The sequence below is a fragment of the Lynx canadensis genome, chromosome B1 (assembly GCF_007474595.2).
Source record: "Lynx canadensis isolate LIC74 chromosome B1, mLynCan4.pri.v2, whole genome shotgun sequence".
Lineage (NCBI taxonomy): Eukaryota > Metazoa > Chordata > Mammalia > Carnivora > Felidae > Lynx > Lynx canadensis.
The window spans coordinates 84,804,579-84,821,249 of record NC_044306.2 but is presented as its reverse complement, the minus strand read 5'-3'; the positions used below and the strand labels follow the sequence as shown (position 1 = coordinate 84,821,249).

Here is a 16,671-nt window from a genome sequence, read left to right as displayed (position 1 = left end):
GGTTTTCTGCTGCATTCCACCATGCTTGGTAGGAGCATTCTGAGCACAGCACTTAGTTCTCCTTGACCTATGCCAGCTGGAGGTGGTTGGGCGGGGCAGTGCAAGTCCCACTGCCACACTGGTAAGGGTCAGACACCCTGCACGTGGGGAGATGCGCTGCCGCAAAAGCCCAGGATGAAATCCTCATTGCTTACTGCAGTAGTTTCCCAAGGCCTTATAACACCTCCGTCACCCTCGTACCCCTCAGTCCCAGGTCAATAGATACTGTTATTTGACCAATGCGAAGTTTGGGATACCATAACTCAAAAGAGGGGGAAAGGAATTTAAGAGCTTTGGACAATTACGAGATAACTGTGAAGTTTTGTAAAACCTTGAAGCATTGAGATAATACAGGCAAAGAGAAGATTATTGGTTGAGAGGAATAAGGAGAGTTTTGCTTTAATTAAAATCGTACATACGATTCAGGTCATATGTAACAGGAGGACTCAATTTAATATGTTATTATTGAAAAAGAGGCATTCCTGTTGAATGTAGTCTCATAGTGTCTTATTTAACATGTAGGTAAATACTAATTTTCTTTAAAGATTTTTACATCGGGGGTGCCTGGGTGGCTCAGTCGGTTGAGCGTCCGACTTCGGCTCAGGTCATGATCTCACGGTTCATGAGTTCAAGCCCCTTGTCAGGCTCACTGCTGTCAGCACAGAGCCCGGAGTCTGCTTTGGATCCTCTGTCTCCCTCTTCTCTCTGCTTCACCCCCACTCATGCATGTGCGTGTGTATCTCTCTGTCAAAAATAAATAAAACATTAAAATAATAAAGATTTGTACATCATATATCATAAAACAGTCATGTGAAAAATAAAATAATTGAATTAATTGACTTTACAAAACTTAATTGCAATGAATATTTATGTCAGGGGCAGAGCAGATTTTGATTTTGTGGAGAGGTCAACAAATACATACTATTTTTAAAGGATGGCAAAATAATTGTTTATATTTTATAATGTCTTAGTTTAATCTTTACTTTAATAAAATGGAGTTGAATATGGGACTGTGTAAACCTCACATTCTTCATTGCCTTGAATTAGAAAAAATAGAATTTGTTACTTAGGAAATTCTCAAATAACATTCAATTAACAGTGATTTATTCAAAGACTGAAAACAGCTGTTCAATGTCTGTAGAAGTAGGTACTTCTGTCGTAATTAAATTAACAGTCAGTGGTTTATATGAAGCCAGGTATTTGGTGACTTCTACTGTTACTAAGTAATATGCAACTTTGGAATTTGCCAATTCAAGAACATACTACAGTGGAAAGTGGTTTGGGCTTGTCTTCAGACAGACCTGGTCTCAAATCCTGGTGGTCTTGGACTTGCTCTGGGGCCTGGGCAGTTTACCCAAATGCTGGTAACCCCACCCCGTAGGATTGTTGTGAGGATTAAAGGTGATGTGTATAGAGGGCCTGGGTGGCTCAGTGGGGTAAAGGTCCGACTCTTGGTTTCAGCTTAGGTCATTGGTCTCACAGTTTGTGAGTTCAAGCCCCACATCGGGCTCTGTGCTGACAGTGCAGAGCCTGCTTGGGATTCTCTGTCTCCCTCTCTCTCTGTGCCCACGCTGCTCACTCTTTCTGTCCCTTTCTCAAAAATAAATAAATAAACTAAAAAATAATTTAAAGTGATGTATATATTAAGTGACTGATGAGTGCCCATGAAAAAGTAAGTGCTCAGTGAATATTAATATTCTCTTCCTTCCTTTTCCTCACTCGTCCTTTTCCTCACTAGTCCACCGTGTTTTTAATTCCTTACCCTTGATTGTATTGTAGGAAGTATTCTGGATGGTGGCTGCTGGAACCCACTGTCATAGCCAGCTCTTCTTCAACACTTAAGGATTTACTCTGCATTGAGTAATGAGAATTTCGGTAAGGAAAATTAGTAGAGATAGTATATGGACTTTTCAAAAGGATCACTTGAATCTCAGATACTTCATGATAAGTTATATGACAATTCTCCAAAGATCTTGTTGTGTCCCAGGGGTCTATTCATGTGTGGACTATTCTTATTTTGAAAAGTAGTGGAATAGGTATTGAACTCTACTAACACCCTGATGGGCTCTTCATGCCATTGTAAATGTAATCATTTCACTTTTCCTCACCCTGTTTTGTTCTTTTGAATTTCATCTACTCAATGAATAGTGTAGTCTTTGATGCAAGGGCTAGGTATTATTCATCCTTTCAGTGTAGACTAAAATGAAACATTCTTAGTGTTCAAGGGCTCTCGAAACTGTAAAGCTTTGACAGTGTGAAAGAGGCGGCAAACATATCAAAACTCTGAGAAGTTCTAAGATGAATTTTCCCTAATCACCAAGAAAAATTTATGTATCACTTGTTAGGAATGGCACAGAGTATCTTTAGTTGGGTCTGTAACTAGTTTCAATGACACCCAAAGAAAAAAAAATGAACATGCCATAGAGAATTAGACAAACAAACAAAAAATATATGTTGAATTATTAAAAGGAAAAAAAATATGAGAAGAGATAGGATAATAGAACAAAGTAAGTATGATATTAGTATATACATAGATTAGTAATAGGGGAATTTTCTTAAAATTATCGTCATTGAAATGCATCTGGAAAAATATATAGTAAGCAATTTTGCACATAGGAGACAGAGATGGCAGTAGGGAGAAAGGAAGAGAGATAAATTCTAGCTTCATTAATTCTAATAGAGAGCATTAATTCTGAAATTTTGATCAATTTACCTCCTGGAACCTACAATATGATAAAATATCATTTTAAATGTATATCATTTTTTAACTAAACATGTTTTAACTGCTTTGCATATGATTCTGTTTTTCAGAAACCATATTTGAGAAGTACTTCCATCCAGTGCTACTTGTGTTTACTTCTGAACAGCCATTTTTTAACTGAAGCTTGCATTCCTGTCTTCATTTTGAGGTAATTTTATCTTTCAGCCTAAATATCATCATGTTAATGGCCATGATCATTGTTACTCAGCATATTCTCTATTAAATTGGTTTATGTCCAGTTTGCTTAAATCCTTAGGCTCTAAGTATTTAGGAACAATAGAGGGCAGATTATGAACACTCAGAGGAAGTTTGGTTAACACCCACTTGAACATTTCTACATTCTGCTAATATCCCAGCTAAACTGGAACTCTTAATATTTACCTAAACTTGGAAGTACATTCCTTATTCACATCTTACATGATTTTCACAACATAAAAAATAGATACTGAGGGCTTGTTCGTGTTACTTTGTTTATCTATCCCTGGCACTGAAGTCTCCTGTCCTTTGAACCTTATCCTCCCTCAATTGGAAACATTTCTTATTAGGCCTTTTGTTTTTCCTCTTCATAAACATTCAGACATTTCTGTGCTTTGTTAACTTTCTTCTTCTTTCTTAGATGCAGCTAACACTCTGTACACAGTTGGCCCAAAGTACCCAACCTGTAGTTATGTAGTATGACTCCCAGCTCACTTTCCCTTACTGATGCCCTGCTGGTGTGGGGAGCTGTGGATGTGTGTGGTGCATCCTTGCTCACAGGAAAAATTAGTATTGGCTATCTTGCTTCTGTACAAGATCCATCAGGGAGCAGCTATTGGTTCCTGAAGTTTGAAGAATCATTCCACAGTCACTTGGTCAGTGTATGATGAGCCTTTTGCCCTGATGTAAAATTTCAGTGTTACCAAAATGAGTAAGTATATGATCATTCAAGACTAGATTTGGCTCAAGTCTGTAATATTTATGAAGGAAGCTAGGGCAAGCATAGTTGTAGCATGAGCAATGTGCAAGGTGCATGTTGAATCTATAGTAAGAATATTTACTATCAAGTCATTCCATGAAAGTGATTATTGCTTATTTTAAGAATCACATCTGGGGCACCTGGGTGGCTCAGTCCATTAAACGTCTGACTTGGGCTCAGGTCATGATCTGGTGGTTTGTGAGTTTGAGCCCAGTGTCAGGCTTTGTGCTGATAGTTCAGAGCCTGGAGCCTGCTTCAGATTCTGTGTCTCTCTCTTTCTCTGCCCCTCCCTACACTCGTTGCCCTGTGTCTCTCTCTCTCAGTAATAAATAAACATTAAAAAATATATAGGGGCGCCTGTGTGGCTCAGTCAGTTAAGCGTCCAGCTACGCTCAGCTCATGATCTCGCGGTCCGTGATTTCGAGCCCGCATCGGGCTCTGTGCTGACCGCTCAGAGCCTGGAGCCTGTTTCAGATTCTGTGTCTCCCTCTCTCTCTGACCCTCCCCCGTTCATGCTCTGTCTCTCTGTCTCAAAATAAATAAATGTTAAAAAAACATTATATATATATATAATATATATATATATATATATATAAAGAATTGCACCTATTAATAGACTTAAAGTCTGATGGATCTTCTACTTAAAGAATGTCAGCAGTTTATTCAAAAACATTTACTGAGTACTATCACACATCACGTACTGTGTGTTTTCCATTGTGATAAATTGCACCAGGTTATTTATAGTTATCCTTCCAAATTAGGTTTTCTCTAATCCCAGTTGGTCAGCCCTTGAATTAATCTAAAGTGTTAAGGGGTTGTACTGTATATTCTGCGTTTATATTCATCTACAAAGCTGTTGAATGCACAAAGGCAAGGATAACACTTATCTTTTCACTGATCAGAATAAGAAAATCTTGATTGCACTTTTGCCTATGTATTCATCAAGCCAGTATTATGCTTATTCAAAATGTTTTGTTCTTTGGTTTTGCTTTCAGCTGTATCAGTGCAGGTCTTCCTAAAACAGAGGCAAACTGGCAGGATGTAATAAGTGATTTGAAAATAATTGACAAGCTTATTCAAGTGAGTACTCATTTTTCCATAAGCTATCTGGTATGATTGCTGTGGAGTATGCCTCTCCCTGTGTTTCGCTGTCAGTCTTAATGAAATCTCACTTGAAGCAATATTTTTGTAGAAATTCATGAGCCTGGTAAAACCTTCAATGCTTTTACTTAACAATTTTCGGATCGTAATTATCTTTAAAACTCAATTTATAAGTGGCCCACTATGAAGAGCTCTCTATCACCACAGGCCAGAGACTCCTTTCTCCTACCAAAGAAACCTGGCAGCCTGGAGGCACTTGCAGGGGGGATGGCCTGGCCCAGGGAAGAGCTCTCTGTCCTGTGGCCAGAGAACCCAGTCTCTCACCTAGAGACACCAGCTGGCCTGGCAGAACTAGCAGGGGGAGGAAAACAGGAGTCCCACTGACAATTGGCCAAGAGAATTGTCCTCCACCCTTTGGGTGATACAGCAGGGGCCAGTGGGCATCCCAGGGGCATCTGGTGAACCGAACATTTCAAGTTAGCACCGCAAAGATTCTGAAAACTAAATCGTCATGGGAACCACAACAAATATATGTAAGTCAGAGCCTCAACCCAAACAGGGTTGCTGTATGCTAAAATAGAAGGTTTAGATGGAACCAGGGTCTCCTAACATAAAGCTAAAATATCAGAATACAGATGAAAATCACTCATTGTACCAAGAAGCAGGAAAAACACAACTGGAATGAGAAAAGTCTCTGAAATAGACTTTGAAATGGAGATGGTTTAGATGTTAGAATTATTTGACAAGGATTTTAAAGCAGCCATCATAAAAATGTACCAAGCAATTACACATACCCTTGAAAACAACTGGATAAAATGAAGTCTTAGCAAAGAAATACAATATGTAAAAGGAACCAAATGAAAATGACAGAACTGAAAAATACAATAACTGAAATACAAAACAAACTGGAGAAGCTCATGAGTGGGATGACTGTGACAGAGGAAAGGCAGTGAACTTGAAGATAGAGTAATAGAAAAACAGACTGTGGGGAAAAAAAAAGCCTCAGGGATCTTTGGGATAATAAAAGGTTCAACATTCCTATCATTAGCATCTCAAAAGGGAGGAGAAACAGAATACAGTAAAGGAGGGAGATTGGCCAAATTGATAACAAAACACCAACCACATTTTGCTATTTTGCTGTCTACAATTGGAAATTAAATAATAATACTTCAAACACAGTGGCATAAGTAGGTTGAAATTGAAAAGAGAAAAAATATACCATATTATAATGGTTTGAATAGTGCCCCCCCCACCCCATAAAAAAGTCATGTCTACTGGGAAACTCAGAAGGTGAACTTATTTGGAAATAGGGTCTTTGCAAATATAATTAGTTAAGATGAAGTCATACTGGGGTGGGTTGGGCCTTAACTCCAATGTCTAGCTGTCCTTACAAGAAGAGGTCAGAACATAGAGAGACTCACAGGGAAGAAGGCCATGTGAAATTGGAGGCAGCTACAAGCCAAAGAAGGCCAGAATGATGCAGCTATAAGCCACAGGAGGCCCAGGATTGCCAGGAGCCACTAGAGACTTGGGAGAGGTAAATAAGGATTGTTCTAGAACCTTTGGAGGGAGCATGGCCCTACTGACATCTTGATTTTGGACCTTTAGCTTCCAAAGCTGTAAGAGAATAAATTATTTTTGTTTTAAGCCCTCATTTTGATACTTAATTACAATAGCTTTAGGAAGCTGATGCACATGCACACAGTAATTTTTAAAAATCAGAAGTAGATATATTAATATCAGATAAAGTAGACTTCACAGCAAGTAAAATTACTAGAATCAAGAGGTACATTTCAAAATGGTAAGAGATCAATCCACCAGGACAATGTGATCTTAAATGTGTACACACCCAATGACAGAGCCTGACAAGGCAAGAAGCAAAAACGAATCAAACTGAAAGGAGAAAAAGCGCATTCACAATTATAGTGGAGGACTTTACCACTTCCTAAGTAACAAATGAATCACTGGACAGGGAATCAAAAAGGATATAGAAGAACTGGACAACACAGTCAGCCAACAATAGATGAAACCTTTCACCCACCAACAGGGAATTAGTATTTTTTTCAGGGACGAGTCACCAAGACTAAACATGTCACGGGCCATAAAACAAACTTTAACAAATTCATCAGAATTGCAATCATGCAGAGTATGTTCTCTGACCACAGTGGAATAAAGTAGAAGTCAATTATATAAATATAGCAGGCAAGTCTCCAAACGCTTGAAAATTAAATAATAATACTTCTAAGTATTCCATAGGTCAAAGATTAAGTCTCAAAGGATATAAAAAAAAGTACATAGAACTGAATGAAAATGAAAATACAACATATCGAGATCTGTAGGATTCAGGTAAAGCATTACTGAGAGGGAAATTTGTAAAGCTAAGTGATTATACTGGGAAAAAGGAAAGATCTTGGATCAACTATCCAAGTTCCCACCTCAAAAAACTGGAGAGAAAAGAGCAAAATAAACCTAACACAAGCAGAAGCAAAGAAAAAGTAAATATAAGGGCAGAAAATAATGAAATTGAAATCAGGAAAACAATAGAGAAACTTGATGAAACATGATGCTCATTATTAGGGGAAAAAATCAGTAAAATTGATAAACTTCCAGCAGGACTGACAAAGATTAAAAGAGAGATGATATAAACCATTAATATCAGGACTGAAATTAGAGACTATCACTACAGAATCTGCAGACATTAAAAGGATAGTAAAGAAGAACTATAAACAACTTTATTCTCTAAATTTGACAATTGGGAAGAAATGGACCAATTCCTCAAAAACACAAACTACCAAAATTTAACAAAGATGAAATAAACAATCCTCAAACTACTATAACTATTAAAGACACTGAATTCGCCAAAAAGAACTCCCCCAAACGAATCCCTACGCCCAGCTGGTTTCACTGGAGTGTTCTACCAAACACTTAAAGAAGAATTAACACCAATTTTACAATAACTTCCAAAAATAGAAGAACATCTTCTAACTCATATTAGGAGGCAAGTATTACCCAGATGCTAAAACCAGACAAAGACAGTACCAAAAGAGAAAGCAGAAAATACTTCTAATGACTTAGATGCAAAATTCTCAATAAAATATTAGCAAATAAAATCCACCGGTGTATTAAAAAAAATTACACACCATGACCAAAGGGATTGTTTCCAGATATGCAAGACCTGCTTAATATTGGGAAATCAGTCAATGTAATCCACGTTATCAACAGGCTAAAGTAGACTATCATATGATTAGATCAATTGATGGAGAAATAGCATTTTATTTATTATTTTTTAATTTTTTTTTTAACATTTATTTATTTTTGAGACAGAGAGAGACAGAGCATGAACAGGGGAGGGTCAGAGAGAGGGAGACACAGAATCTGAAACAGGCTCCAGGCTCTGAGCTGTCAGCACAGAGCCCGACGCGGGGCTCGAACTCACAGCCCTCACGGACCGCGAGATCATGACCTGAGCTGAAGTCGGCCGCTTAACCGACTGAGCCACCCAGGCGCCCCGAGAAATAGCATTTTAAAATATACCTATTCCTAGTAAAATTTCTCAGCAAACCAGAAATAGAGAAGTAACTTTTTCAACTTGATACCAAGCATGTACAAAAAACTTAGAGCTAACATCATACATAATGGGTAAAGACTGAATGTTTTTCTGCTGAGATTAGAAACAAGGCAAATATGTCACCTCTCACTACTCTTATTCAAAACAGTGTTGGAACTTTAGGTAAATTGGCAAGGCAAGAACAAGAACTAAACGTGGGCAGATTAGAAAGGAAGAAATTATAAATCACTCCAAGACTTTTTTCTGGAAGAAAGTACCCATAAATTGCTGCATATTATTTAGAGGTTGCAGATTAAAACGACAATGACATATCACTATACTCTTGTAAGAATATTTAAATTGAAAGTAATAATGCTAAATGCTGGCAAGGATGTGGAGAAACTGGATCACACATATGTCTGATGAGAATGTAAGATTTTATAGCTACTCTAAAATAGTTTGGGTGTTTTTTATAAAACAAATTTGCCACCAATATAAAACACATTTGCCATGTGATCCAACAGTTGCACTCTTGAACATTTATATCAGAGAAATGAAAACTTACCTCCACAGGAAAACAGGCACATGTACGTTCGTAGACCTTTATTTATAATAGCTAAAAACTGAAAACAGCCCAAATGCCCTTGAACAGATGAATAAACTGTGGTACATTAATCATGGAATAATACTGAGCAAATAAAAGGAAAAATTGCTGATACAACAAGTTGGATGGCTCTCTAAAGTATTATGCAGTGTGAAAAAAAGCCAGTCTGAATAAGCTAACAGAGGTACATCCATACAATAGAATATTATTCAGCAATAAAAAGAAATGAGCTTCTGGACATGAAAAGACATGGAGAAACCTTAAAAACATATCACTGAGTGAAAAAAAGCCAATCTAAAAAGGTTACAAGTGGTTCCAACTCTATGACATTCTGCAAGAATGGATACATAATGTATCCATTTGATAAGAATGTCCAATGGATAAGAATATCCAATGGATGCAGAATGTATCCAATGGATAAGAATGTCAAATGGATATAGTAAAAACATCAGTGGTTTCCAGGTGTTAGAGGAAAGGGAGAGATGATAGATGGAGCACAGGTGATTTTTATAATAAAATTATTTGTGTGATACTGTAATGGTGGATACATGTCATTATATATTGGTTAAAATTCATAGAATATACAACACTAAGAGTGACTCCCAATGTAATCTACGAACTTTTGTTACAGATGTATCAGTATTGGTTCATCAATTGTAATAGATGTACCACGCTAATGCAAGATACTAATAATAGAAGAAACTGTGCAGGGGGACAAGGAAGTTTGGGAAGTTTCTGTACTTTCTTCTCATGTTCCAGAAACCTACAACGGCTCAAAGAATAGTCTATTAAGTTTTTCAAAAAGCCAGTCTCAAAAGGTTATGTACTATATGATTCCACTTACATAACATTCTTGAAGTGATATAGGAATGGAGAAGAGAGAAGTGGGTGCCAGGGATTAGAAAGTGGGGGGTGGAATGTGTAGGGAGAAAGGTGGTTTGGGCTATGAAAGTGTGGGAGGAGGATTTTAATGGTGATGGAACTGTTCTGTGCCTTAACTGTGGAGGTGGTTACATGAATTTACACATCTGGTAAAACTGAGTAGAACTACATAGCCACATCAGTGCACATGGAACTGGTGAAATCTCAACAAGGTGGGTGGATCATATGAGTGTCAGTTTCCTGGTTATGGTATTGTACTATGGCATTCAGAATATTCCCACTGAGGAATGGTGAAGGGTTTGTGGGATCTCTCTACATTTTCTCTTACAATTGCATATGAAACTGAAATCATCTCAAAATTTTAAAAAATGTAATTTAAAAAGTTTAAAATGTTCAGTAAGTTGTTTTCACTATATCTAAAGCAGGTCATAATTTTTCATATCATCTAATTTTGTTCCCTTTCAGTCCTTACATATCGATGCCACTTTATATACTGAAAGTGATGTTCATGTGAGTAGAGTTTATTTTTTTTGAAAATTGTTATATTTTCCACTTTTCAAAAGTTGAAGAAGTATATTTTCATAAACTTACTGAAGGATGTATAGTTTTTAAGTCTAACTTTTGTTGTGTTCTGACAACATGCGATCAATGCATTTTGTAAGTAATTGTTAAGGTTGTGGGACTTGGGGACAAAGAGCTTACATAGATGCTATTTTCATAATGGTACCAAATCAAAATATAAAACAGCCTTTTCCATCAATGTCAAACAAAATATATTACATATTTTATGATGCAATTAGATCATGATGCAATTAAGTGCAAAAATCAGGTTAATGGATTCAATTTAAAGCTGTCCGCCATAGCCCTTGTTTCCAGTCCTGGAGTGTATTTCCACGCTTAATTATATTTTCTACAAATTGCTTAAATGCACTCATGTTCCACATTTTGCATGAATCTCTACAATTGTCAGAAAAGAATTCTGGCCAGTTACTCTCGATGTGAGAAAAGAAATAAACACAACTCATAAAACCTATCAGAATTAAAAAATGATCTTGAACTTGTTTCGTTAATACACTGACATTGCCTAAGGCATGTATAATTTTAGCTATGTTGCTGTTCTTTCCCTCTGGGTTGGCTACTAAAAAACAAGAAACAAATCCCCAACTTTTTCACCTCACGGAAAACAAACGCTATGTTGTGTGCGAGGAGGACAGTGAGTCCACTCTCTGTGATTGCTCAATTAGAACTTCTCTGAAATGGAAGAATTTGCACCTGTGAAGGCTTTTTCAGCTTTGGGAAGAGGGCTTCACCACAAGCTAGAAAAACCAGATATTCATCAACCCCTTGGATAGTGGTGCTACACATAGACATTGTCTTCCTCCTTAGGCTTTAGTATGTTTTCCATTTTTCTTTCAAAGTAGAGAGCAGTCAGGTAACCACCCAAACTCAGCAACCTGAGATTGCTTTTTTTGCAAGAAGATAACCTTGTAACTCATGGCTTATAGAAAGAAGCTGAGGTTGAAATTTAGATGTAAACTCTGATTCAGCCACTTCCTAGGTGCGTTGCCCAAGAAGTCACTAAACATTTATGAGCCTCAGTTTTATTTATTATTTTATCTACCTACCTACCTACCTATCTATCTGTGGGGATGGTATTTACCCTTGCAATCCTGAGCAGCTGCTGTGGGAGATAAGGAATATGGCCAATGCCAGGCATGTGGGTATGTTCCCTCCTCCCTTCATCCATTCAGTAAGCATTCTAGAAGTGCCTGTAGGATCCCAGGCACTGTACAAGGCAGTGAGAACCTAAAGTCAGACAATCCATGGTCACATCCCCAGATGATCATTAATGCTTCTTTTCTTTTAAGTTGGGGATTTTGTTAAAGTCACTATTGTGGGAAACATATTTTTGTGGTATCTGAAAGGTACCTTTCTGATGTGGCCAGCCCATGAATGGGCAGTACCCCTACCCTGATTTTTCTAATAAATTTCTTGGGATTTCTTCTGCCCCTGGAGCTCTGGGACTTATGGAACTAGCATGGCCAGCAGCTGTCACTGTTTCAGATATTAACAGTACAGGCTGATTCTAAAAATTCTTTTAGCAGACTATCTATACTAATGTTTTGAGAGTCTCAGGCTGGTATTACTACCCTTTTACAAGGAGGAAATGCTCTCATTGAGAAAAAGTGGCCTGTTATTGCCATGTTTTCTAGCTTTGTGTTCTTTCTTCTGTATACTATTGCCATCTTTTTAGATTGTTTTATTGTCCGTTTGTTTTGGTTTTGATTTAAAAACAAAACAAAGCAAAAAATTGCCTCCTGTGTAAAACTTCTTAGGGGTTTTGTGTTTCTTTATAAAATATTTGGATTAACTTTTTAAAAAAATCAAAATTGCATCTATGTAAAAGTGCATAATGGAAAGATAATTTTTTTTCAAAGTGATTCTTTGTAACTCTTTTTTTAGCCCAATTGCAAAGTAACAGCGATGAAGTGCTTTCTCCTGGAGTTACATGTTATTTCGCTTGAGTCCAAAAATGAGACCATTCATCAAACAGTAGAAAACATTATTATCCTAGCAAATAGCGGTTTATCTTCTAACAGGGTGAGTTACCCAATAGTCATACAGAGCTATATCGGATGTTTATGTCTTGGTTGGGAGAAGTCATTAGCTGGATGTAATGAACAAGCAGATTGTCTGAAGAGGCACTCGGGAGAGGGAGTTAATGCCAGCGGAGTGACCTTCAGAACTGGCACCATCAGTAGTGTGTCCAAAATCCTAAAGTGGTCTATCAGTGTATTCATTCAACAAACATTTACTGCGTGATTCCAGGCCCTTTTGTGCTAGAGTGACAGTGATGAACCAGTGAGGTCGTTGGCCCCAAGGTGTTTATCACCAGGTGCAGTGGATAGACATCGGTCTAATTACATGGTTAAGTGTTTAGCATCAATAATAGCAATTCACATTTATTCAGTAATTACTCTATGCCAGACACTGTTCTTTGAGGCTTAAACGGTGATTCATTACATCCTCACAATAAATCTGTGAGTTACCCTTGTTTCTGTTTTTTTTTTTTTTAAGTTTATTTATTTATTTTGAGAGAGAGAGAGAATGCATGAGGGGAAGGGGGAGAAAGAGGGAGAGACAGAATCCTAAGCAGGCTCCACACGGCCAGCACAGAGCCTGATGTGGGGCTCAAACTCATGAACTGTGAGATCACGACCTGAGCCGAGATCAAGAGTCAGACTCTTAACCAAATGAGCTGCCCAGGTGCCCCTCCTTGTTTCTGTTTTAAGGTTGAAGAAATCGGAGCACCAAGGGCTTGAATCACTTCCTCCAGTCCACACAGCTGGTAAAATGGGGAGCCGGATTCATACCCAAGCGGCTTCGCTTCAGGGGAGGTCTTCTTCTTATCCACTGGAAGGACAAATGCCACAAGAAGATACTAATAAAAATATTAAAAATTCAAGTAGAATTTGGGCCTTGCCATGCACCACGAGAAGTATGGTTCTAGGAGAGAAAATGCGAGGGACTCCCACAGCAGGCCTGAGGGTGAGCTGGGCAAAGGCCCTGAAGTAAAAGAATGAGGGTTTTCATGGCAAAACACTAGTGGCCAAAGCAGAGTGGATAGAAGGAAGTTTTACAAACAAAGAAGGCATAACAATAATTCATGAATTTAACATATACTTTTGGGGCCTCGTTGTAGGCCTTCAGGATAACAGAAGTGAAAAAACACACATGGTCTCTGCTCTTAAGGGACATAAGTAAAACGTAAATCATAAATAAAGCAGGCAAAAGGAAATGAATAATGACTCAGTTATTTATTAAATCAGTGGCCAAAAAGAAGGCAGGTAAGAGGGCTGGGGTTCTATTTTAGAGGTTTACCTGCTAAGCTGACATTTGGAAAGACATGAGGGAATGAGCCTCCTATCTGGGGAAGTATGTTTAACAGGCAGAGGAAACTGAATGTGCCAAGACCCTCTGAGCGAGTAGGGCTGGACACCCTGAACTGCTCTAAAAATGCCAGGTTGCTTTAAGGTCTTTGCTTAAATGTCTCCTTCTCAGTGATGTCACCTCTTCACAGTTGCAATCCACCCCCACACCCTGTCCCCTTCTCTGCACGCCCCCCTATCTGACATTTTACTTACTTGTCTGCTTTTCCCTACTAGAATGTCAGTGTCTAAGGGGCAGGTATTTCTGTGTGTCTGTGTATATGTGTGTGTGTTTTAGAGCTGTATCCCAGCTCCCAGAACAATGCCGGGCATATTCTAGACACTTAATATATTTATGAAATGCCTATACTGATGTTTAAAATACTCTTGTGATAGGTTACCTCTCTGTTATTGGTAGAATATTCAATGTGAATGTTCACAGTCACCGTCATCACGGCCTGGTATGTGTAGCACGTGTAGTAGAAGGAGCTGGCAAGATTGCAGTCAGAAGAGCTGGATGCAGAGCATTTCACTGGTTATGTCAACTGAGGTGCATCGTGTAATATCTCTGCCTTGCTATCTGACATGATTATTTTCAAATAGGGCAGCGCTGCATAGAATATGACAGTCCCTGGCATAGAGTATGTGCTTGATAAATGTTGGTGAATCTGAATTTCAAGTGCTTAATGGACATAAAATCTAATTTTGATTTTTGCTGGTACAGCTTTCCTGGTTTGGATGATCTCTAAGTAGTTTATTTATGATTACTACATTTGGAATATTCTAGTTATCCATGAAACGGTGTTTGAATTACAATTTGTGGTATTCACCTAAATAGTTTAGTTCAACCAGCGATGACTGGGGGAATGCTATGTGCTAGGCCTTATGCTAAAGGCTAGGGAAACAAAAATATATGGCCTTGTGCTCTTAGAAAAGCCTAGAGACTAGTGGTATAAAAATCAAAAAACTCCCTAATATCAATATATGATATGATATGATATGATATGATATGATTGATATATGAGGGAGAGTTCTGAGAATGTAAAGATGAAACATTTAGCCCAACCTGGGGAACTCCTAGGTTTAGGAATGCCTTCCTAATGGAGATAGGACCTGAGTAATCTCAGCCTGCGTAGTGGTAGCTAAAATAGCAAGTGTGGAATATGCAGAGAGAAGAACAAAGGCACTGGGGCATCTAATAGCATGATGTGTATGTGGGGGTAAAGGCATGAGCTCATTGTAGTTAGGGTATGTCATTGGAGGTGGTGGGGACAGGTGAAAGAAACAGGTGAGGAACCCCTCAAGGAGGGCCTGTGTCCCATGCAAGGGAGGCATAGTCTTTATGGGGTAGATGATCAGAAACTACTGAAGGGCTCTAAGCAGGAAGTCCATGGTCTGATAGACATGGCTTATTTCTCCAATGTCCTTAACCCATTATAGGAAAAATAAGCCTAAACCAGATCTCCCAGTTTTTTCCAGTGGCTTTTCCAAATATGACATTAATGTGCCAAAGTTTTTATGTCTCAAGACCTCACTGTATGGTTCAAATGATGTGATATTCCCAGGAAAGGGATATAGTAGTCTTTGCAATCTAATCTTTTCTTCTTATTCACTAGAATATAACTGAAACAGGATGCAAAGAATGTGAGGAACTGGAGGAAAAGAACATTAAAGAATTTCTGCAGAGTTTTGTACATATTGTACAAATGTTTATCAACTCTTCTTGATTGTGATTGATCCCCTTCAGCATTTCTACTGTTAGCAAACATCTTCCTGCGGCTTAGAGGCTGTGAAACTCCTCATTTCATGCATGCTGCCCCAATTTTTTTAACAAGAGGACAATCTGGAATCTTGGCTCACACGAACTCTTAGAAATGAAGGCAGAAAAATGTCATTGAGCAACATGGTGTCTATGAACTGTCTTCGTACTTATTTCATTCATTTATTCTTAATTTATTATTGAAATTGTACATATTTGTAGCATAATATAAAGTATTGAATAAAATTGTGTATATACTCTATCCTTCGAAATTGCATTGATGTTTACCTCCTGTAAGAAAATAGGGGACATTCGTTCAAGGGCAATAGTCAAATTGCACAAGCTGTGGGGCTGAGCACCCCTGGGGCAGGGAAACCGTATGTTCCAGCCAGCATAGGACCACTGACCACCAGCCTTCACTTCTCCATTAGGTGTAGCACAAGGAGGAAGAATTAACTACCAATGAGAAAGGAAGAAATAGGTGTGAAACCGGTGTTTTACTCTGTAATTGATATATAAAGCACCTGTTATAAAAGACAAAAAGTGCATGTACCTGGCAGGTAATATGCGTCAGTAAATCTTAGGTGGGAGTGACAATAATAAAGCTCCACTGAGGTAGATAGGTAGAATCGTGTATAGGAAACTAATGGTTGTAATGATGTTTGTATTCCATGCTTTCCCAAGTGCAGGTATTTTATTTTCACTTTTTTTTTTTTTTTTGCCATGCATGTATAATAAAAAATTTGCTGGTTCGTTAGAGCCAGCATTATCTGACATAAAGTAATTGTTTGTATATTTTTGCAGTATGCTGTCTGAAATTTGCAAGGTCTTTTTTAATAAAACTATGACTAAAATGAAATATTTTTGTCTTATCACCATTTCTTTCACCTAGTTCACTTATGGTGTTTTTGTTTGTTTTTCATTTTTTTCTTTTGTTTTGTTTTTCCTCTAGTTAGCTAGCTAATGGTGTAGTCTTGGCTTCAGGAATAGAACCCAGTGATTTATCTTTTATATATGACACCCAGTACTCATCCCAACAAGTACCTTCCTTAATGCCCATCACCCCTTTAACCCACTCCCCCACCCCCTATCAA

At 38.0% G+C, this 16,671-nt stretch overlaps 1 protein-coding gene across 2 annotated transcripts in view; it reads left to right on the top strand.

Moving 5' to 3' along the window:
- IL15 (interleukin 15) overlaps nt 1-15,839 on the top strand; it is an 80,111-nt gene extending 64,272 nt beyond the window's left edge. For both annotated transcript variants that reach the window (XM_030313012.2, XM_030313013.2), the window contains exons 2-7: nt 1,819-1,914; nt 2,851-2,948; nt 4,751-4,835; nt 10,355-10,399; nt 12,353-12,490; nt 15,435-15,839. In XM_030313012.2, the coding sequence (XP_030168872.1) occupies nt 1,903-1,914; nt 2,851-2,948; nt 4,751-4,835; nt 10,355-10,399; nt 12,353-12,490; nt 15,435-15,545 (489 nt within the window). In that variant the 5' untranslated portion in view covers nt 1,819-1,902 and the 3' untranslated portion in view covers nt 15,546-15,839. The remainder of the gene's footprint in view (nt 1-1,818; nt 1,915-2,850; nt 2,949-4,750; nt 4,836-10,354; nt 10,400-12,352; nt 12,491-15,434) is intronic.
- The last annotated feature ends 832 nt before the right edge of the window (nt 15,840-16,671 follow it).